The 24099-nt window shown below is 36.3% G+C and overlaps 3 protein-coding genes across 4 annotated transcripts; 1 reads left to right on the top strand and 2 right to left on the bottom strand.

The window, feature by feature from the left end:
* Positions 1-793: 793 nt before the first annotated feature.
* On the bottom strand, positions 794-4409 carry LOC145113694 (putative inactive receptor kinase At5g58300). Of its 2 annotated transcripts, none has more exons than XM_079049755.1 (3): positions 4019-4409; positions 1735-3104; positions 794-1599 (listed from the first exon to the last, which is right to left on the bottom strand). In XM_079049755.1, exons 2-3 carry the CDS (start codon positions 3041-3043, stop codon positions 1016-1018), a joined length of 1893 nt encoding a protein of 630 aa, XP_078905881.1. In that variant the 5' UTR covers positions 3044-3104; positions 4019-4409; the 3' UTR covers positions 794-1015. The 2 variants fall into 2 exon arrangements, with proteins under 2 accessions (XP_078905881.1, XP_078905882.1); XM_079049756.1 differs by having other exon boundaries at positions 4013-4409.
* Positions 4410-9302: 4893 nt separating this feature from the next.
* LOC145113695 (26S proteasome regulatory subunit 6B homolog) lies at positions 9303-13267 on the bottom strand. The gene is made up of 6 exons (XM_079049757.1): positions 12639-13267; positions 11847-12077; positions 10109-10267; positions 9859-10011; positions 9677-9760; positions 9303-9594 (listed from the first exon to the last, which is right to left on the bottom strand). The coding sequence occupies exons 1-6, from the start codon at positions 13110-13112 to the stop codon at positions 9460-9462; spliced, it is 1236 nt and encodes a 411-aa protein (XP_078905883.1). The 5' UTR covers positions 13113-13267; the 3' UTR covers positions 9303-9459.
* Positions 13268-15991: 2724 nt separating this feature from the next.
* LOC145114207 (uncharacterized) lies at positions 15992-17134 on the top strand. Its single transcript, XM_079050198.1, has 2 exons — positions 15992-16595; positions 16671-17134. Exons 1-2 carry the CDS (start codon positions 15992-15994, stop codon positions 17132-17134), a joined length of 1068 nt encoding a protein of 355 aa, XP_078906324.1.
* The last annotated feature ends 6965 nt before the right edge of the window (positions 17135-24099 follow it).

Raw genomic sequence — 24099 nt, forward strand, 5'->3', positions numbered from 1 at the left:
TTTCTCTCTCCTAATATCATTTCTAGCTATTCATGGTCATGAGGGCAATCCAAAAAGGACTTTGCTTCTAATTACAAGAATATACCAATTTAGTTACTAGCTTAGACCCTATTGCATTCTGCCTAAAAATCAGTAATACATAATTAGGGGTTATCAACATTCTTTGACATTTTTTACCCTTTTGTCCATTTTTGAACTTTTAACATCATGCAATAATGTTATCCAATCTTAAGTCAATATTTGTCTATTTCCTTACTTAGGTTCTAATTTGGCGAAGTATGTCCCTTCGTTCCCACGCACATCACCAACATTTTGCAGACATCTTTTCTTCATCAATTATAACATCGGTATTTGTAAGTGTTTTGCAAGAGATGATGAGTTAGTTATTCCTTTATAAAATCAAGCATGAGGTTAGCTCTTTGATGAAATTCTTGGAAATCACAGTCAAAAGACCCAACACAAAAGCCATTGGCAGAAAGAATTTTAAGATTTGAAGTGTTTTATAAAATATATATATTTTTCTATGTCACCATTATATTACACAAATGCTTATCCTATGTGAACACGATGATATAACATTACACTATATTTAACTAACTTGTCATGTGATGTCATTATAATTCAAATAAATAGGTTAACGTACATAGATTTTTTAAAAGTCAAATATTGGTGATGCCTCAATGCATTTCAGGTAGAACCAACAGGCAACAACTGATATTTTATAATCACATTTAATATGTTAATTATCTAAATAAAAAGAAAAGAACAGTAAAGTGATAGCAGGCTAACCCAATACCCAATCCAACTAGACGATTAATGATTAATCAACTTAAAAAATGTAATCTTTCAACAAATGAAGAGAAAGAAAAGCTAATCTAATGACTAATGCTCTCCACTCCTAAAAACGAAAAGATGAAACATAATTTTGGTAAAATTTTGAATCAAGCTCATGCATGTAAACTTACAGAAACGAAGGTAAGGTGTCTGCACAAATCACAATCGGTGATGTCTTTAATTAATTAGATACACGAACCTCTTCAATCATTTTAACAACTTCATCCATGGAGGGTCGGGAATCCGGGGTTTGCACAACACAAGCCATACCGATCTGCAACATCTGCACCATCTCTTCCTCGATGTTTTGAAATTTCATAAGCTCGACATCAAACACCTCAGCAGTCCATTCTTCCCTCACCACAGACTGGACCCACTTTGGGAGATCCACCATGTCTTCTCCTCCTACTCTTCCCGGAGATTGGAGTGGTTGTTTTCCAGTGAGTGTCTCGAGGAGGAGGACGCCGAAGCTGTAGACATCAGATTTATGGGAGTGTTTTCGGATTTCCAGGACTTCAGGAGCTTTGTAGCCGATGGTGTGGCGGGATGTGGTGGGTGGGTGTTGCTTTATGAGTGGGGATAAACCGGTGTCCGAGATGCAGCCTTCTCCGTCGGGGGTAATTAGGACATTTGACGATTTTATGTTTCCGTGAACGAATTTTGGGCCGCCGATAGCGTGGATATGTGCAAGGCCTCGTGCAGCTCCGAGTGTCACTTTTACTCTTGTTTCCCAGTCTATTGGAGTTCTACCGCCTCCTCTGTTTCCTGCCATGTCATTCAAATTTTTAAGTAGCATATAACAGGACTAGTCTTAAGGTAGTGTATGCTGGAATATAGACAACATTTTATCTAAACAGCAGTTAATGTAAGAAAAAGAAACATGAGATGAAAGTAGCATACCATGTAAGAGTGTCAACAGGCTACCACTTGAGAGATAATCATAGACAAGTAGCTTCTCATCCTTGGAGTAATAATAAGCACGAAGTGGGACAACATTCGGATGCGGTTCAACTCTCCCTATCATCTCCATTTGCTGTTCAAACTCTTTCTTCCCTGCCACCACATCTTTCAGCCTTTTCACAACCACGGTTACCGACTCCTCTAAAGTTGCCTTATATGTTGTTCCAAAACTACCCTTTCCAAGAACCTCAGCAGAAGCACACAATAAATCCTCAAGATCAAAATTACTAGAACAGCCTTCAAAGAAAACCATCTTGTTATTTTCAGCCTCTTGTACTTCACTACCAAATTCTTCCCTAGGCTTCTCACTCCTTCCACCAACAGAAGAAGACTTTGCTCTTCGTACACTGCTCACATTCCCATTCCCATTCCCATTCTCATTCATATTCCTTTTCTTTTTCTTGAAACAGCAGAAATATAAAATGATCATCAAAAGTATAACTGCAACACCTCCTCCAAACGCTATGGCAATAACAGCCCATAAAGGAAACTTCTTTGAGCTTTTTTCCTGACGACCGCCTGTAGGTGGTGGTGGTGTATGAGCAGGCGGAGGTGGCAGTGGAGGTGAACAGGGATTCAGAGGTAGTCCACACAGGAAAGAGTTCCCAATATATGATGAATTTGGGAAAGTCTTGAGGGATGATGGAATAGAACCATTGAGATGATTGTAGCTTATGTTGAGATTTTTGAGCTTTGAGAATGTGATATTGGGGATAGAACCAGAGAGGGAGTTATTTTGGAGGTTTAATTTGGTTAGGCGTGCCAAATTCTGGAGAGATTCCGGGATTTTTCCGGTGAAGGAATTGAAAGAGAGGTCTAATACATTCATGTGGGAAGGAAATGAAGCCGGAATGTTACCTGCGAAGTTGTTATGTTGAAGGAAGAGATGATGGAGGGAAGGAAGAGAGAGGACATCAGAAGGTATACTTCCAGTGAGGCTATTCAATCTGAGGCTGAGAACTTCCAAAGCTTCCAGTTTTCCAAGAGTGTTGGAAGGAATGGGGCCCGTGAGTCCAAGGCTAGGAAGTCGAAGAGCGGAAACACGGGTCCCATTGGAATCACAGGTGATGCCTATCCAAGAAGTGCAAATCTGAGTAGTGTTGCTCCAGTTGAGCTTTGGGGCATGGGGTACTGCTTCAGCAAATGCAAGAAGAGCTTGTTTATCTGAGTTTAAGTCAGCAAACAGTGGAGATACAAGGGAAAGTATGATGAGGATGGATTGAAGCAGGTGAGGAGAGCAGAGTTTCATGAGGAAATAAATGTTCACATATACGACTTTGATGGTTGATGATTTATGTTGGATGATTTCCCTGGTTCGAATAAACAACAGAAAAAAATTTAGAAGATCTGCATATCAAGCCTTACATATTAACTAAATTGAAAAACAAATACATTGTCAGAAAACAAATAAGGTAGCGCACAACAGAAAGCATCTCTAAACATACAATGCTAAGAGTGCCACATTCTTTTACTAGTTCAACTTACTTTGCGGACTCAATTAACCTTGTCAGTGGCCAATAAACACATACTCTCTATATCACCATAGCTACAATTTACCTGATTCTGTACAAGGAAAGATTCATAAATACTCAAGAACCAAAACCCCAACTACTACTTCTCCAACAATATTCCTCTTATAAGTGCAAGTTTACACAACCACTCACGCCATCGTGATTAATTGCTCTAACGTATGACTCCTTAACTTTCAGCTACGAACTTTCCCCTCTATTCAACTCGGTCCCAACTAGAACAGTAAATGAACACAACAAATACCAAATTTTAAGCTAAAAGCATCCAGATAGTAAGACAGATGTGCAGATTCAACTGGTGGATCATATCCTGTGTAGCCTCGCTACATCCAGAATTAGCCAGACCTAAACGTTGAGTCGCAAGCAATTGCTTTTAGGACGATAGATTCATATCATGTAATTATTTGCACTTCTATTTTGAAACCAATTGGCAATAAGACGAATCAACTTGGATATCTTAAACTGTCAATTTGCTTAGTTGTTACCCGATATAGCTAAAATATATTGCATATAAGTAAATGAATTTATCGTCAAACAAAATCACAAACTTGCTATAACTTAACATACCTAAATTGTAAATTGCATTCAGTAAATGAATATTTCACCTCATAAAATCGCCACATACCTTTCAACCTAACATATAAAATGCAAGAAGTAAATGAACTTCCATCGAAAAAAAACTACATTACCCGCACCTTCGTCCTTCGAAAACTACCACAACATTTTCCGTTGTAGCTTCGGCTGCGTCATCAACAGCTTCAAACTAATTAAAATTTTCTTCAAAATTCTCCGGCCGAATTTTCTTCACGAAGAAACGAAACAATAATAAATCTTAATCGGAGAGAAAAACGGAAATCACTCAGCTGAAAAGCTCTCGCCTTCAATCCGCTATCGTTTTTTCCTCTCTTTTCAGATGAATTTGTATGGACGAACAGGAATTCAATTTGAATTCTGAATTTCAGAAGAAATCGAGTGAAATTTTCGAGCGCAGCGAAGAACACACAGTTTTTATGTGATGTGTGTGTGAGAGAGAGTCACTCGACAGCTCCTAGTAATGAGTATGATCCCTTTTTGAGCGGGGTTTTTAACTATAATTAAGGCCAGGCCTTTGAAGGAGTAATGTTGTGATAGTTGTACAGATTTTGATGCAAAAGATACAACTTGTTGTTTAAATATTTTTCCACATATGATTTATCTAGCATTAAAGTTTAAACTTAAACCCATTTTGCGATTTCTTAGTTTTCAGATTGGACATTACTCGCTTATGTAATTACATTTCACCCTTTCGGAAAAAAAAAAGTGTGATATAGACCAAAACTAAAAAAAATTCTATTAGTTTGATTTGCTTAAGAGTAAATTATGTTGAGTTAAATAATAATTAATAATTGTTTAGTATAGCCATGTATTTTATTTTGCGAAATATCACCCCTAAATTTAGTTTTTTATTGGACGTGCAATTGTGTGCAATTTTCAATCATATTCTTATGTCTTATTAGTAAGTTTTGTGCTAAATAAATGGATAGTATTAAGTCAACTCATCACATCAGATTGAATCTTGAACATCATCATTGATTATAGACAAATATCACTGTCAGATTCCTTTTAAAGAATTTGACGTGGTTGATCATCATGATTTTTACGAATAAATGAACGAAACTCAAAATATCAATTTTATTCAAATAAAAAATAATAAATTACTACTAAGTTGATGTGGACTTAATTGTTGAGCAAACTAAATATGTTTTTTCATGAAAATATAAACTATCTTTGAACATCTTAATGGAGGTTCTCTTAATGGTCTGTAATATAAAATCAATTTTAGAACATCTATAAGAGGAGAGTTTTTCTTTAGTTTTTTATGAAAAAACTTAGAATAAAAAAAAAATTCAATGTATCCCAAGAAAAGCTTTTTCAATTTGATTATTTACGTTTTTTCGTATATTTACCTATTGGAAGTTGATTGAAAATCAATGGGATCCACCATATTATTGAAAAGCTCAAGAAAATACCTTCTTAATTAACAATATATTTGAAAAAACTTTACATTGAAAAAAAAACATCAAATACTTTTTCCATTTTTTAAAGAGATTTTTGGGATCACATCTTTTTATAGGGTATTCCCACTTAAAGTAGGCTCCCCCGGACATGTATACATAATTTTCAAATTATTGTTATGCCATCCTAACGATTGATTGTAAATTCTAAACTGTGCATGTCATCAATATAATGTAATATAATTATTTTCAATGATTTGTTTACATGATTCCATAAAACAAATTGATTTGATTATTACAAAACACTTACTACTATATATTGAGGAACTCAAATTTTCTTGCAGCTAAACAAAATATTTTTAGAAAATTGAGATCTCAAAACATGTTTTTTCATAACAATAAATATTTAAGAAATTGATCTTTATGTTAATTCTCATAGCAACTTGACATTTCGTCAAACAATTGGTGTGCAAGGCAACCTACAAGAACACGCTCAACTAAACTCTAAACAGTAAACAAACTCACCATCTCTTTGGTAAAAGGTAAGAGTAAACACGATCACAAATCATGATTAACGATTAAATGTTGGTTAAATTTAAATGTTGAGATTTTGTGGAATGGTGTCAGATCAGATGAATGAGAACTTACAGTACTGGAGCCAAGGGCGGAGCCACCCTAGAACCAGGGTAGGCCCAGGCCCACCCTCAAATTTTCAATTTTTTTTTTTGTATTTCAAAATAAAATAATATTTGGGTGTAAGTAATTCAGAAAACATATGTAGTTGAGTTGGCAAGGCACATAATATCAAATCCTTAAAGACTATGGGATCCATTCCATGGCTTTACATTTTGGCATGTTTTTTTTAAATAATTCATTTTTAAAGTTAGCTCCTCATATTTAGAAATTCAATTTCTATAATAAGTTAGTTTTTAAAATTTACATATTTCATACCTTAAATTTTATAAATTTGCACAATTCCATTCTTAGATAAGTTTATTTATTTTTTAGTTTTTCTTTTTCAGATTTAATTTACTTATATATAAAAAATTGTATTTAAGGGGTTATTTTACACCTTCAAAATCAACGCTCAAATGACCCCTTCTCACAATGAAAATGTATATAATCCTATTCCGGTCTGGTCCGGTATAAAATGAACTTACAATCATAGAATCGACTCGATCATCAGATTATAGATTATAAGTTCATAACCCAAGCCCATTAACATTTTGGGCCGGCCCTATATATATATATATATATATATATATATATATATATATATATATATATATATATATATATATATATATAACACCCTAAAAAAAAAATTTGACTCCGCCCCTGAGCCCCATGCCAATGGCAAAAACTGTCAGAACTTGTGCTATCTACTTATCTGTAATCCATTGAGAGTTGAGACTGGGGAGGAGGTGGGTACAGAAGAAGTAGTTGGCATTAAATCCAGTGGACGACTGTATTAATTTCTCCTTCAGTATCACGGATTTTGTGATTTAATTTCTGATTCAACAAGTACAAGTACATTTTTCAAACTCGGTTAGGTGTCGGAGGACTTGCAGGTGGTTCACAAGTTGAGTGCTAGTGCTATTATGCGAAGAAGCCTTTGATGTGACTTTTGACTTTTGTATTAGGTATTAACACTGACTAATTGCTAAACACTAATGGGCGAATAAAATGATACACATACTTGAATATGAGTTACGGATTCTCAAACAAACAGGTTAATGTTTTTGATTTTAGTTTCATCGAGCAGTTTAGTGTGATCATGATTAATTAGAGACATGTTGCACTCGGTTTATGCTATATTGTGTGAATTACACGCTGGCATAAGTTGATTTGATCTCAAGGACACGAGGGCCTGGTGTATCCATAGTTTACCGGGGATATCCGTTTGTGAAGATCAATTTTTCCCTTATGTTTTTTTTGCAAAAAAAAAATCTCTAAAAACATAGAACAAGTACCCTATGTTTGTCTCTTCTATTTTTGCCTGAATATCGAGAGTGGTTTCATGGATTATCCCAGTTTTAACCTCATGCAAAGTGTAAATATTTTTATCAAATCATACAACAAAATAGATTTTTTTTATTACTTTAAGCAACAATATCTTAATTTGTTACCAACATTTCATCTATGCATGCATATGCATAAGCTGGGAAAAACCAAATATGTTATAAACTGGTAAAATTTTGATAACGAATCAAAACATAAGTTATATGAAACCCATTTCATTACATAATTTAGTAAACATTTACAACTTGCTAGCAAAAATAAGAAATTAGCCTTTAGAACAATGTGAGAATCAATTGTGGCCCTCCCTTCACTTTGCTAAATTTGGAAGCGGCAACTAAATCTGACATGGTTGTGTTTCAGTAGACCAATTAATACAATACTTTTTTTAGCATCGTATTTGCATCTTATTCAGATAAAGAATTATTTTCAAGGAACTGTAGAAAAAAAAAAAAAAAAAGACATGTCTCTTTGAAAAGTTGATCGTTTTCACTTTCACCAAGTGCAACTTACCCACAGTTTTTAAGCTAATAGCTATATCTCCAATAGAAGGGAAAAAAACAAATACAAACTTCAAAATCAATAATTTTATTAAGTTGGGTTAAGTCGAATTGACCAGGAACTTTTGTCTAAATCTTTATTTTAAAATATAGAAGCAATTAATGGTAACGATGGGATGCTCTACAGGCTCTTGTGGTGCCGGTTACCCCCGTGGTTTTGGTCTGTATCTCGGGTTGGCGATTTTTCTAGTGGCTTATGTGCGTGACTATACGGATGAAAAGTGGTTACTTTTGAGTTGTTCTCCTGCTGGATGGATCCGGCTAGTCCCTATCAATGTTGATATTTTTGTTTGGTGTCAGGCTTTGGATAGATAGGGCTCCCAGCTAAAGCCAATCTTGATAGTCGTGGTATGGACGTTCCCTCTAATTTGTGCCCTCTTTGTGATGGGAGTGTCGGGAGGACACTGACGACTAGGCATTTGTTTTTCTATTGTCATATGGCTTCTGCGGTTTTAGTTCAAGTGGTGAGGTGGTAGCTTGACGATACCCACTCTCCTTTCATATGTTGATTGGTTGACATGGTTCTCTACTCAGCGTCAAAGTAGTGAAGAATTATTTTGAGGGTGTCATATTTGGATTTTCAAGAATATTCAGTTGTTTGATTTTAACAAACCGAAAGTTGCGGGCATCTTTTATAAGATTGTTACTCGGCCTTTTTTTATGGTGTAAATTGTAATGATATCAATAAAAAAAACTTTAAATTGAGTTAAGGCAGCTTCAAGACCCAAAACTTGGTATTTCTTGATTTGTTGGTTTTGGCTAGCTTTTTGCTAGTCCTTTTAATAAGAGTTTGTCGTTAAAAAAATGTACAATCGCAACAATAATCCACTTATTTAATAGAATAATTAGGAAAATATGTAGAAAGAGTACACTTCGGAATTTGTACCGTTACTATTTTCGACTTCCTTTTTAGCTACTTCTTTTTTATTTAAAACATTTGATATGTTTAACAGAAACATAAACCAAATCAATTTTTTCATAAATAAATGGGTCGAAATTGCAATATTTATACTTGATCTGTGTGTGTTAACCACCCCTTAGGCCCTTATATATTATTCACAAACCCAAAAAGAAAGAAGTTTGATATCTAATGGACTGTTTCTTTTCAATTTAACGGGTTAAACACTTAATCTAGACAGACAATTATACATTGATATTTTTTAATTAAATATGAACAAAATGAGTTATTAGGTTAAGCCAAAAATTATGGCTTAATTTATTGACAATAACCCTTGAGCTATTTGTCTTTCTTCTTTTTCTTCTCAGGTTATAATCGAGGTTATAATCGATGAATATTGTGAAATTTGTTTTGTTGCAATTTAAGGTAAAATGTTTATTTTAGTGTAGAAAAAATAAAAAATAAAAACAAAGCTTATATGTATATAACAATTCATTACCCATTCAGCCACTTGAACTCATAACAGATTTTCATGAAAGCAAAATATAAGGTAATTAGGTAACACAAACAATAAGAATATTGATTTGAAGCCAAATTAGAGATTCGTTGAACATGCATGAATAAGAAGCAGCAAAGGTAAAGGGGCAGTGACAGAAAGTATGGGATTACTTGTAGAAATCAAAGTCAGTGTCAGGCTTCTTTACATTGGTTCTGTAACCCTTCTCGAAGTCCTTGGGAAGAATAACATATCTGTTCTTGCGGACTGCATGCATCCCTGCTTCTTGACAAATAGCCGTAATCTGTACAAAACCAGGATGAGGATGAGAAGAGCATTTTTGCAGAATTAAAGAACAACTTATTGCTTATTACTAGTAGTGTTACCTCAGCAGCACTAATCTTGTCAGGGCGAGAAACATAATCTTCCAAGTCAACTTCATCACTCAAGTTCATTTTAGCCGTGCAAACCTACGTATTTATTACATTTTTTATTATCTCAAGTAAACAGACAAATAATGATAAATTAGAAAAAAAAAAAAAAAAACAAAGTGGGGGTGGGGTTAGACCTGAAAAACGAGGCGTTTTTGTCGCCTATCAGGCAAAGGAAACTCAATCTTGCGGTCAAGCCTACCAGGACGAAGAAGTGCAGGGTCTAATGTATCGGCTCTGTTAGTTGCCATAATAACCTTCACATTCACCGTTTGGTCAAACCCATCCATCTGCACCCACTCATAAATAAATCATTAATCATCTTTCCCTGGCCTTTAATATATATATTTATTATGTCCAAAATAAACAGTCATAGTCATAGGTTACCTGATTTAGAAGTTCCATGAGAATTCGCTGCACTTCTCTGTCGGCTCCAGTCTGAGCATCAAATCTGGCGGTAGCAATTGCGTCCACCTCATCGATAAATATGATAGCAGGGGCATTCTCTTTCGCAAGCCGAAACACATCACGAACCATTCTAGGACCCTACAACAACAACAACCATAACTAATTAATTAGTATACCACAACACAATCATAGCATATATTAACAAATCAAGGCTTAATAATAGTTGGTACTTAGTACTGGTGAATGAATGATAGAAAATGACAAAGTAAGGCTACAAGCATTGATTCTTAAAGGATAAGCTAAACTAGAAGCATGAGGTGTCATAGTCACTCACATCCCATGGTCATGGATACCATAAGAAACAAGGAAAGCAATGCAAACAAACTACCTATAAATACCAAGTGAATTTTAGTAGTTTTATTCTCCATTCCAAAGTCAAATTAAACACCCTCAAAAGATTACTAGCAAATCAAGAAGATTAAGAAGAAGCTTAGGAGTTCTACACCAAGGTGAGTATGTAATATGTTATGTGATTTACTTGGTACATCCCATGCCCATGATATATAAATGTTATATGCATGAAGATAAATTTATCATAAACAAATTGTCATGCTTCTTTGCACAAAATCACAATACAATCAAATAGCAAAGACATATGTTACGGCATTGGCATAATATGGTATTAGCATGTAGTCATTTACTTTACACATCACACATGCTATATGAAAGTTTTATACATGTCAAGTATGGCAATTTAAATATGCAACATACAGGACATGGACTGAAGGAACGTCTTGTAAGCACACCTTATGGGACAGAGACAGACTTATATGAATCCTAAGGTTGGCCTACTTATAAGTAGTTATGAGATTTCAAAAAAAAAAAAAATTGTGCATGGTGGATGTTTACAAAAAAGAAAGAATGCATTAGTTTTTATTCTTGCAATATATTTGATTTAAATGTTTATGCTACATCGTAGAACAACATGAATTATATACTAATCTAATCAACTATCAACATATTCTTCGTTGTGTTATAAATTATGGAGATAGAACTTTATGAATTTTAGTTTACAAAATTTTGTGGTATTAAACTATGATGTAATGAAAATAATTTGTTTTAGTTTGTATACGAACTGCCACATACTGGGAAAGATAGATGACGGCACCTGCAGAATCAAGGTATCACAGAGTGCAAGAAATAGCAACATACTATGATTATTTTTTATTTTTTATAGCACCCTACTTTTATTTCTTCCTATTACAACATTTTACTTCAAAAAATCTAACCAATATTAGCAATGTCATACATTACAAGGCGATCTTAACTGCAATAAGTTGGTAGATTTTTTAAAGTATAATGTCTTAATAAAAAAAGACTGGAAATACAATGTTATAATTGGGTAGATTTTCAAAGCACGGTGCCTAAACAAGAAAGGTGAAAGTACAATGTTGTAATAGAAAGAAGAAGAAGTAAGATGCTATAATACACAAACAAAAGAAAGTGTGTTGCTATTTCTTGAGTCCTTGAATTATTCCTATTAGGTATTACTTATGACAAAAAAAAAAAAACACCCATATATAGCCCTTTCATTTCATTTCTTCATTAAAACAAAAAGAAACACACGTAACTAGCTTACCAGGATTAGGTCAAGTCCTCATTAAGTCAAAAAGAAACAACATGTCTCTTATAAAAAAGAGGCAGACTAAAAGCATACCTCACCCAAATACTTCTGAACAAATTCTGAACCAACTACTCGAATAAAGGCTGCTGTGGTATGATTTGCAACAGCTTTGGCAAGCATGGTTTTACCAGTGCCAGGTGGACCATATAACAAAACACCACGAGGAGGATCTATGCCTATTTGCTTGTACAATTCATGATGAGTCAAAGGCAACTCCACAGCCTCACGTATTTCCTGCTTTTGAATGTCACAACCTCCAATATCCTAGCAATTTACGCAACCAAGGTAAAAATCAAATTATAGAACAAACTGATCTCCGTAATGCATATAGCATATGGTGAAAGAAAGACAATCTCTTTGTAATCAGAGTTGATAATAACAATAGCACAGATGCAAAACAAATAGCATGATTTACAGCTCTATAAAGAAAGGGTCCACAGTGTAATAGTAGAGACAAACTCTACGGATGTGAAATATTATATGATATGAATGATGCAGAAAGAAATTTGCTCATAAGCTAACTACCTCTAACTTTGCATCCTTCTTGTGAAGCAAACTACACCCACCCGGTTATAAAATCTAATAATCCATGACTTGCCAATCATCAACGGATAAACTTACAATCATGACTTTGAGCATATACAATTATAACTATAACATTCTATCTACTAACTACTATCATATTAGCATCCAACTTATGACAGCAATATACTAAAACATGATTAATACAAATGGATTTTGGACTTTAAGATGCTAGCATAATTAATTCATCAAAACCCTATTAGCACACTTCAAAAATCAAGACTTCTATGACAATATACTCACACTATAGGTGACGTCAGGTTTCTCCGACTGGCTAAGCAGAGATATACTAGAGTCAGCCTCAGGTGGCAACACGTCAACAAGCGCATTTGAGTGACGGTGCAAAGCAACGGACGCCGAGGGTTTCAATTGCTCGCGATTAATCGTACTAAGAATCCTAACATAGTAATTAGATCCTGTAGTTGACCCTACGATACCGTTATTTTGATCGATCATCTCCATGAACTGACCAATCACAAGCGGAACCGATTGGATCCGCTTCACTTCTTCTTGAGACCTAAGGAGTTCGCGCTTGAGATTCTTTTGTTCGTCTTTGACGTACTCTTCTTGGATTTCAATAAACTCGATTTGACGCTCTAATGACTTTAAGCGAGTGTAGAGGTCGTCTTCGTTGTCGAAGAGGGGCGAGTCCATGGTGGTGGAGGCATTGGGGCGAGTCGGTGGTGTTTTACATTCAATGAGCATGGTCGATTCCATTGTTGCGGTGGCAGTGGCGATACCGGTGTCGGCGGCTGAGGCGGTGGTTGTGGCAGGGACGGACGAAAGAGGCTACTGCCGAAAATGGAACAGCGAAGACGGTGGGGGGAGGCAAGAAGAGGAACGATTTCTTGTGGAGTAATTTAGCAGGTAACAGACATTTTATTTTTCACGGTTTGGCCACGAAACTTTTAGTATTTACATATTAACAAGACAAGAAGCAAGAAGAGGAACGATTTCTTGTGGAGTAATTTAGGTTGTGTTTGTTTTTAAAAAACAAAGCTCTTCCAGCACACGCGCAGCATTTTTAGGTTCGCAGCAATTTGTTTTTCTGCAGACTTCGGGCTCAAAAACCTCTTCCCGTCCTCTTCCCCACACAGCAGTGGACTTAACTCTTCTAACCACTTCTAACCTCATCTAAAAAAACACCCTATGCCCTAAACAAAAAAAACGCCGTTGCTCATCTCGTTCGTTCTCCTTCTTCTTCTCAACATCCTTCCCAACGATCGATCCAGAGGTGGTCTGACTCCAGCCTCCGCTGCCACCCCATCGCCGATCGCCGTTCCCCTCAATCGCCGGTCGCCGCTGCTGCTTGCTGCTGCCATCTTGCTGCCCTCGAGCTTCAACAAGTAACTTTTTTTTCTGATTTCTTATTGATTTGAGTACCGATTGTATGAATTTGCGTACCAATTTTCTGATTTCTTATGCATTTGAGTACCGATTGTATGAATTTGAGTACCAAATTTCTGATTTCTTGCTGCCCTCGGTTTCAAGATCAGGTAAGTTTTTTTTTTCTGATTTCTTATGCATTTGAGTACCTATTGTATGAATTTGAGTATCAATTTTCTGATTTCTTATGCATTTGAGTACCAATTGTATGAATTTGAGTACCATTTGTTTTTATTTGAGTTAGGATTTTGCTGCTGAGATGTTACAACCTTTGTTAAAATCTTTGTTGAATGTAAAATTTATGATATAATTGTTCTTTAAACAGATTTTCTGCTGAAATTTATATTTGTTGAATGTTGAATGTTGATTTATGCTGAAATCATAAACTTATATGCAAGTTTACATGTTGAAATCATAAATCTTTGTTGAATTGGTCCACCTCTTTGCTGAAATGGTTTTTTTTAACTTAATTATTGAATTGTTATCACTTGTATTTCTTGAATGGAGATCAAGTTTATGTTTATATGCAAGTTTGTGCTTAAATTGTTAAACTTATTTGTTGATTGTGTCGTATAATCTTTGCTTATATGGTTTTTTTTGTTCATTCATGATGTATTGTTGTTGAATATGCTAAACTTATTTGCTGATTATGTTGAAATATGATTAATCTTTGTAGCTAAAGTATGTATTCTATATTTTTTTTTGTTATTAGCAATGGGAGATAAACATACATGGACCAATGAGCAAACAAAATGCTTATTGCAAACTTGTATTGAAGAAGTGCAAACAGTGGGTAGAAAAGGTTTGAGTTTGCACAAACAATCATGACACAAGTTAGGAACAACTATTAAGGAAAAGTATGGCGTGGATTTGAATCAACGACAATTAAAAAACGCCTATGATAACCTTAAAGCCAAATACACAGGATGGTTACACTTAAAAAAAACAAAACTGGAAACCTTTACAATCCACAAACAAATACTTTTAACTTAACAAATGAGGAGTGGGAGGACTTTAAAAAGGTATACATATATATACACACACACATATTTATATGTATTTTGTTTATATAGTTGCCATTTATTTACTTTTGTTACATTGATTGCGTTTAGGGACATCCGAAAGTCGCTTCTTTGAAAACCGTCCCATTATTGTTTCCAGAGCTTTGTGCAGAACTCTTTGATGGAAACAGTGCATCTGGTAATCTCAGCTATGCCACATCCCAAACACCATCGGGACATGGATCATCTTCTTTCCATGGCGCACCACTACAGCTTTTGGACGCCCCTTCCATTAACATAGATGAGGATGATTTATTTTCCAATCATACTAGTGAACATTTTACTCAGCCTCTACCTTCTGCTGCTTCACCTTCTACTGATTCACCTTCTGCTGCTTCACCTTCTGGTAACCCCAGCAAAAGGGCTAAACCCTCAACTCCTATACCTCGAGCTCCTAGTGCCTCACCTGATCCACCTTCTTGTGCATCGCCTAAAGCTTCTATTACTGCTGATGATTTAGCACTGGAGATGCAAAAAGCTCTACGTCATTTGACTCAAGGGCCAACAATTCCCCAGTGTTTAGAGAAGCTTGAGTTGCTCGAGTTAGACCCAGTAGACCCTCTACGATTTGCTGCGTATCACATTTTTGGAGGGACCATGAATATTAGAGATGATCCACAAATATTAAGAGGATGGATCGAGATGACAGCTACAAGTTTAGGAGTTTTAAAGGATGGAAAGATTGTTAGTTAAGTTTATATGTTTGAGTTGTTTAGGTTTTAATTGCATGTTTTGGAACTATATGGTTATTTGCTACTTGAATGTTATTTGTAGTATTTGGTACTTGAATGTTATTTGGTTATTTGCTACTTGAATGTTATTTGTAGTATTTGGTACTTGAATGTTATTTGGTTATTTGCTACTTGGGATTTATGATATGTTTTTTGGTACTTGAAATTTATTGTATGTTTTTTTTGGTACTTGAGATTTATGTTATTATCTTATGTTATATGATTATCTTATGTTATTATTATTATCTTATGTTATTATCTTATGTTATATTATTATCTTATGTTATTATATGTTTTCTTGATTAATAGGTTTGTAATGGATCACGACAAAAAGATACTACTCATAATTCTTATGTACTTGTACGTCCGCTACTTTTGGAAGAGGGGTGTCAAACGAGTGCGGGACAACGATTCGGAAATGACGGGACATGAATTTATGTTAGAGTTACTTCACCGTAATCCTCTACAATGTCTTGAAGTGCTACGCATGTCCCGTGAATCATTTGTCCGGCTATATGCTCATTTTAGAGTAAACTACGCTTTAAAGGATATCAAACATGTGTCGGTTGAGGAGAAGATGGCTATGTTTTTTATAATGATCGGTCATAACCAACGTTATGTGATTATCAAGCGGAGATTTCAACACTCAAAGCAAACAATTCATAAGTTTTTTCATGAAGTGTTGGACAAAATGTTGCTTTTCGCACATGACATTATAGTACCAACTTCTTTTAATCCGAATCCAAACATTCCGGGACATAATAGGAGGCTACGGCGGGTGTTCAAGGGAGCAGTTGGTGCACTTGATGGCACTTTGATACATGTTGTTGTCCCTGCAAACAAACGGGATTTATATAGAAGTAGGGGAAAAGGCGATTGTTACAAAAACGTATTGGCAATATGTGACTTCAACATGATGTTTACGTTTGTTGTTGCCGGTTGGGAAGGGATAGCACACGATTCTAGAATATTATCAGAAGCATTAGCAAATCCACATGCACCATTCCCGCTTCCACCTCCAGGTAAATTTATGGTTATTTAAATAGTTTTATCTTTATTTGAAAAATAAATGACTTTTTTTTTGTTTTTTTTTACAGATAAATATTATCTTTGTGATGCCGCCTATGCAAACATTCGAGGTTTTATGGCACCGTACCGTAATGTTAGGTATTGGCTTGGAGATTTCCGTCGAAGACGTGCATTAACGAATAAAGAAAAATTTAACCATGGACACGCAAAACTTCGGAATGTCATTGAGCGTGCTTTTGGTGTCTTGAAAGCACGATTCCCTATATTGAAGAGGATGGCACCATTCTCGTTGGTTACACAACGAAACATTACCTTAGCATGTTTTGCGCTTCATAATTTTATAAGAAGAGAGGGACTACGTGATGAGTTTTTTGCACGATATGATGAACCAAATGTCTCGGTTCGGAATAACAATGCAGTCGTTGATAATGATGAAGATGAGATTCCAACACATGGTACTGCAGCGGACCGTGAATATATGAGCCAATTACGGGATGAAATTGCCGAACAATTGATGCAAAATATGGAATGAAAATTATTAAAGTTTGGTTGTATGAATTTTATTTAAAAATGTTATTGTAAGACTAATTTCGTTGTTTGAATTTTATTTCAATGTTTTAAGACTACAATTATTAAATTTTTGGTATTAACAAACTATTTTCGGTTTATTAAATTACTTTATTTTAAATTTTTTAATATCTACAGTAGTCTGCAGACGTTAAAAAAACAAACATGCTTCTCATTACATTCTGCAGCACTTTGGTCCACCTCTTCTGCTGCAGAGGGCTGCAGAGGTGGTCCGCAGACTTCAGACAGTTTCACTTCGGAGAAACAAACAGCACCTTACTAATTTAGCAGGTAATGGACATTTTATTTTTCATGGTTTGGCCACAAAACTTTTAGTATTTACATATTAATAACAAAAGGAGAATGTCACTATAGCATACAATAAAGTTAGATATTTGGTCCAATTTGATTTTTTTTTGCAATAAGCCATGTAAGGTACATTGTTCATTTCAATTATGTCACTATGACCCTTTTAAAAGGTTTAGCCGGTGAAGAAGCATATGTGCATTATATTTTCAGTTGAAAATGTTAATGAGGTGTCAAATTAATCCATGTCACATAAATGATTTAAATAATCGTACTCTTTCTCACTAAATATGTCTCCTTTGTCGAGCCATAATCCTAAGTGTGTTGGGTTTTGAGCATTCTAACACTCTTGTGGTGTACATGCAACCCTATAAACCTTGCATCTATGTTTTCTCTATTATACATGCAAATATTAACTATTCCAAGGTTTCATCCTAACTAGCATATTATGAAGCACCTATACTACAAAGTTCTAGTTAGATGGCATACCTTTTGATGTGGCTTGATGTCTTCAAGCTTTAAGAGCTTAGCCCCAATAGTGTGGAAGCCTCAAATGGAATCACAAATCACCAAAACACCTTGGAAGAACTTGAGAGAATATGTATGCACACTAAAATCGGCCCACTCTTATTTTCACACACTTGTGTTAATTTTGTGAGCCAAGGACCCCTTTATATATTATGGAGGATTAGGGTTACATCCATGTAAACCCTAATACCCATGACCTTTCATTTACATAGGATCCATGGGTTAAAAATGATGGGTTTTAGGTACAATAAATAAACTAGAAAACAATTCCTAAGTTCACATGCAACCTACTTTGGATCTATGTTTTAACTATTGAACATACAACTTTGAATTGCAAAACAAGAACCCTAGAGGAGAGAGGCTAATTTCGAAATTAACAAACTAGGGTTTAGGGTTTACATACCTTTCAATTGTTATAGCAAACAATTGATATTCCCTTGATCTTGATCTTCTTGGAAGCTTTAGCACCACAAGTGTAATGCCTCTAATGGAATCACACCCAAACTAGCAAGAAGGAAAGTAGAAGAGAGAGGGGAGAGGGAGTATGCAAAATCTCGGCCTTAGGATTTCTTCAAAAGAAAGAGTGACCAAAAACATGAACCAGGAGGCTCCTTATATAGCTGAGGGATCTAGGGTTTAAGGGAAACCCTAGTTATCCTTTGCTTAGGGCCTAAGCAAACCCAAGGGCCTTATCCAAGCCCCTATGGACGAAATTATTAGGGTTTCCCCTAAAGATTTCGTCCACGCTCTTCCAAGGGGTTTCTAGAGCCTTCCACTCAACTATTAGATAATTGCAAACTAGTCCCTGCACCTTATAATTAATTCTTTTAACCCCAAAATCAATTCTGATTAATTTCTGGCTAACAATTAATTAAACATAATGATTTCTAATTAATATGTTAATCCATTAACATATTAATAAATCATTTATATATATATTAATTTATTAACCTTATAAATTAATATCTCTCCTTTCATAATTTCCTTGTCCAGTTGCTAGGTTGAGGGCAACCCAAAAGGACTGTGCTGCTATCAATTCAAGTACATACCAATTATAGTTATGGGCTTAGACACCTAATCCAACAGTCTCCCACTTGGATAAGTCTGTAACTATAATTGCTAGTATGCCTTCTAAATTTGACCAGCAAATTGTAGCTTCCAAAAAGCTGCTGCCGAACTCTGACCCAGTCAGTTACGTGTCCTAAGATAAGTGATCATATAACCCTTCGTTCTGCTTGATATCCCCAGACAAAAGACATGGAATGTAATCAATCTGTTTGTCCAGAATCTATGTTTCCCGATTCCTGATTTGTGATGATGTAGGACTTCTAATCGAACACATCAATTTAGTCCTGGCTGGGCCCAGCACATAAGTCAACACCAAATCATTGAGGGGCCCACATATATCGCTTTTCCTGTTAGGGCAAAAGGAACGAATAAACGTTGACTCATATGCTTGTATCTTTTACTCATCAAATTATGCATGCCAATACGTTTTATAACACCAAGTTACTGATGCGTTTTCGTATCACCAATGCACAACCGACTTGTAAATTACAACTCATATATCTTCGTTTCAAGATTATAAGATATTATCGTCTCAGTATTACTCGTGATGAATTCCATGAAGTAATACTCTGAGCGAGGGTTTATCCAATACTCAAATCTCAATTTCTGAGTACTCATGAACGTTGCAGCAATTCTATTGCCATGTCTATCCTTAGACAATCTGCAATCCAATTCATGACAGTCTTAATTCACTACTTACTTCCAAGAGTACGAGCGACTGTGGAGTTTGAATAATCTCATTATTCAGGAAGTAAAACATGCAAAATATGAAACACAATAATAAACAATTGACAAAAGGTAGTAGCCAAACTTATAAATAATACTTTATTATTTAATCACCAAAAGTCAATTACATTTACTTTGTTACAAGTTTCAAAAACTAATCTAACTACTAAAACTAATATCATCTTTCAGTCCTATGCTCCGAGCATGCTGAATATGCTTAGCCCTACTCAGACCCTTTGTGAGGGGATCTGCTGGGTTATCTTCAGATGACACCCTCTTTACTATAAGATGGCCTTCTTCAACTCTATGTCTAATGAAATGGTACTTTCTGTCGATATGTCTGGTCTTACCATGATCTCTCAGTTCCTTTGTCAAGGCAACCGCTCCTTCATTATCGCAGAACAGTTCCATAGGCTCCTGGATGGTTGGAACAACTCCGAGATCCCCGATGAAGTTCCTCAACCAAGCTGCTTCTTTAGACGCTTCACTTGCTGCAATGTACTCTGATTCACAAGTAGAATCAGCCACCGTATTTTGCTTGGAACTCTTCCAAGTAACTGCTCCTCCATTCAGTAAAAATACCCAGCCCGACTGAGAACGGAAGTTATCTCTATCCGTCTGAAAGCTGGCATCACTGTAACCATCTACTCTCAAAGTATCACTGCCACCAAGCACAAGAACCCAGTCCTTTGTCCTTCGCAAATACTTGAGTATATTCTTAACTGCTATCCAATGAGCTCTACCTGGGTTTCCCTGATAGCGACTGACCATGCTCAAAGCAAATGCCACATCAGGGCGAGTACATGTCATAGCGTACATGATCGATCCGACAGCGGAAGCATAAGGTACACGACTCATGTCATCTATTTCAACATCTGTACTCGGGCATTGAGTCTTACTCAATTTGGTATTGCTCTGGATAGGTAGCTCTCCCTTCTTGGAATTTTCCATACTAAACCTCTTTAGTACCTTATCCAAGTATGTGCTCTAACTAAGTCCAATTAGTCTCTTCTTTCTATCTCTCAATATTCTAATCCCAAGAATATAGGCAGCTTCTCCAAGGTCTTTCATGGCAAAACACTTTCCAAGCCAAGACTTAACTTCTTTCAAGGTTGGAACGTCGTTACCAATGAGTAATATGTCATCGACATACAACACCAGAAAAGTTACTATACTCCCACTAGCCTTGATATACACACAGAACTCATCTTCACTTCTAGAGAAACCAAACTCTTTGACTTTCTCATGGAAGCAAAGATTCCAACTGCGAGATGCTTGTTTCAATCCATAAATGGATTTCTCAAGCTTGCACACTCTATTGGGGAACTTTGCATCAACAAAACCCTCTGGCTGACTCATGTAAACATCTTCAGCCAACTTCCCATTAAGGAAAGCAGTTTTGACATCCATCTGCCAGATTTCATAATCATGAAAGGCAGCTATGGCGAGCAATATCCTAATAGATTTAATCTTAGCCACTGGCGAGAAGGTCTCATCATAGTCAACCCCTGGGGTTTGAGTGAAACCTTTTGCAACCAGTCGAGCCTTGAGTGTGTGCACATTTCCATCCATGTCTGTCTTCTTCTTGAAGATCCATTTGCACCCAACTGTCTTACGACCTGGTGCACTATCAACCAAATTCCAAACTTGGTTGTCATACATGGACTTAATCTCGCTGTTCATTGCCTCTTTCCACTTGGAAGCCTCTGGGCCTGCCATTGCTTCCTTATAAGTTACTGGTTCATCTAAGTTTACCAGTGTTCTGTCACTTATGAATGTGTCACCATCTGAAGTAATATGAAAACCATACAACTCAGGTGGCACACTCACCCTAGTGGATCTTCTAAGAGGTAATGAGTTATCGATTGGTTCAACAGGAACTGTTTCCTCTGGTTGAGTGCTAGTGTCATCTAAGGTTCCTTCATTGGCTGAATCTTGAATTTCTTCAAGGTCAATAGTGCTCCCACTGTCCTCTTTGAATATGAGCTCTCTTTCAAGAAAGACTCCTCTTCGTGCTACAAAGACCACGTTTTCACTAGGCCTGTAGAACAAATATCCAAAAGACTGCTTTGGGTAACCAATGAAAACACATTTCTCACTTCTAGCTGCTAGCTTGTCGTGAGTCTCTCGTCTTACGAAAGCTTCACAACCCCAGACTTTAATATGTGCTAACGAGGGAACTTTCCCTGTCCACATTTCGTGAGGTGTTTTGGCAACCTTCTTTGTAGGGACAAGATTGAGGATGTGGGCGGCTGTCTCTAAGGCATACCCCCAGAAGTGAATAGGAAGCGAAGCCCGACTCATCATAGAACGAACCATGTCTAACAAGGTTCGATTGCGCCTCTCAGCTACACCATTTAACTGTGGTGTCCTAGGAGGAGTCAATTGTGAGACTATCCCACATTCTTTCAGATAGTCGTTAAACTCGATACTAAGATACTCCCCGCCTCTATCGGATCTAAGTATCTTTATCTTTCTGCCCAATTGATTTTCGACTTCATGCTTAAACTCTTTGAACTTTTCAAAAGTTTTTGACTTATGCTTGATCAAGTAGATATATCCATATCTGCTATAATCGTCAGTGAAAGTCACATAGAATCGATTAGCATCTCTTGTAGTTGATCTGAAGGGCCCACACACATCTGTGTGTATGAGATCCAACAGACCTTCACCTCTTTCACAAGACCCTGTGAATGGTGATTTTGTCATCTTTCCCAAAAGACAAGATTCACACATATCATCTGACTTTAGGTCAAATGATTCCAACACTCCATCCTTTTGGAGTTGGGCTATGCGTTTCTTGTTAATGTGTCCAAGACGACAATGCCACAAGCATGCCTTGTCTACACTATTAGACAAGTTAATATTAAGTACACTATTTCCTAAGCTATCAACACAAGTCACTGTTTCATACACACCATTACAAGGCAAAGCTTCAAACATAAAAACACCATTCTTATAAACAGAAATTGAACCATTCAAATCATTAAAAGAATATGTAAAACCTTGTCTGAACAATGCATGAAATGAAATAATGTTTCTCGTCATCTCAGACGAATAGCAACAATTTATTAAATCTAATCTAACATCATTACTAAGCAGAAGCTGATAAACTCCGATCTTGGTTACTGGTGAAGACTTTATGTTTCCCATGATCAGGTTTATCCTTCCTCGCTCTATATCCTCACTTTCCTTTAGACCCTGCAAATCAGAACAGATATGAAAACCACATCCTGTATCAAGGACCCATGAACGAGAAGATAATGAGTTATTAGCAGAAATAGTGTAAATACCTGCCGAAGATGGCTTCACTTTGCCATCCTTGATATCTTGCAGATATTGTGGGCAAGATCTCTTCCAATGCCCCTTTTGGTTGCAGTAAAAGCAAACTGCCTCTTTTGGATCAGAAACTTGGGGAGTGGAACCATTGGGCTTAGCCTTTGGGCCATTACTAGATGACCCAGCTTGAGCCTTGCTCTTCCAGTTTTGCTTGGGAGGACCTTTCCTCTTTTTCCCCTTTCCCTGTCCAATAGCCAAAACAGGGGCACTCGTAGGTGTGGAGGGTATACTTTTACCCTTCATCCCTGCCTCAGCTGTCTGCAACAAGTTGTGCAATTGGGCCAAGGTCTGCTCAGTATTGTTCAAATGGTAAGTTAGAATAAACTGACCATAACATTCAGGAAGTGAGTTCAAGACCATGTCAATGGCCAATTCCTCATCAAAGTGAATATTGAGCTTGACCAAACGCTCTATGTAGCGTTGCATTCTTTGCACATGTGACACAACCGACTCCCCATCTTTCATCTTGCAAGCCATGAGTGACTTGACTACTTCGAACTTTTCTTGACGAGCTCGCTTATGGTACTTTTCCATAAGGTCCTTGTTCATCTCGAAAGGCCAGTAGTCCTCATAGTACCTCTGCAGTTCTGGGGACATAGTTGCCACCATGATGCATGCCACTTTGGTAGCATCATCGTAATGTTTCTTGTAGGCAGCAAGATCTTCAGGAGTAGCTTCATTCTCATCAAGCTCTTTGAGCTCCTTTTCAAGAACATATTCTTTGTTCTCGAAACAAAGAGCCATCTTGATGTTGCGCATCCAATCGTTATAGTTTGAGCCATCCATAACGACTTTGGAGCATATATTGAGCAAGGAGAAGTTCTGGTTGGAGGAGGATGAAGTAGAAGTGTTTCCAGGAGTAGACATCTGAAAAGAAAGAAAGTTTTAGTTAGATTTCAAGATACCTTAATAGAATAACCCAAAGATATAATATCAAGGTTAGGATCCAACTATCAAGATTCA

The sequence above is a fragment of the Lactuca virosa genome, chromosome 5, assembly GCF_052849685.1.
Source record: "Lactuca virosa cultivar CGN04683 chromosome 5, Lactuca_virosa_CGN04683_v6, whole genome shotgun sequence".
Classification (NCBI taxonomy): Eukaryota; Viridiplantae; Streptophyta; class Magnoliopsida; order Asterales; family Asteraceae; genus Lactuca; species Lactuca virosa.

What these genes read in the sequence shown, in the direction of transcription:
- LOC145113695 (XM_079049757.1), bottom strand. Translation starts at nt 13,112, where the DNA reads ATGGAATCGACCATGCTCATTGAATGTAAAACACCACCGACTCGCCCC. An exon ending in AAAAACGCCTCGTTTTTCAG is followed by an intron (nt 9,761 to 9,858) that starts GTCTAACCCCAC and finishes ATAAATACGTAG; the next exon opens with GTTTGCACGGCTAAAATGAA. An exon ending in ACAAGATTAGTGCTGCTGAG is followed by an intron (nt 9,595 to 9,676) that starts GTAACACTACTA and finishes GGTTTTGTACAG; the next exon opens with ATTACGGCTATTTGTCAAGA.
- LOC145113694 (XM_079049755.1), bottom strand. Translation starts at nt 3,043, where the DNA reads ATGAAACTCTGCTCTCCTCACCTGCTTCAATCCATCCTCATCATACTT. An exon ending in CCTGTTGACACTCTTACATG is followed by an intron (nt 1,600 to 1,734) that starts GTATGCTACTTT and finishes ATGACATGGCAG; the next exon opens with GAAACAGAGGAGGCGGTAGA.
- LOC145114207 (XM_079050198.1), top strand. Translation starts at nt 15,992, where the DNA reads ATGACGGGACATGAATTTATGTTAGAGTTACTTCACCGTAATCCTCTA. An exon ending in ATTCCCGCTTCCACCTCCAG is followed by an intron (nt 16,596 to 16,670) that starts GTAAATTTATGG and finishes TTTTTTTTACAG; the next exon opens with ATAAATATTATCTTTGTGAT.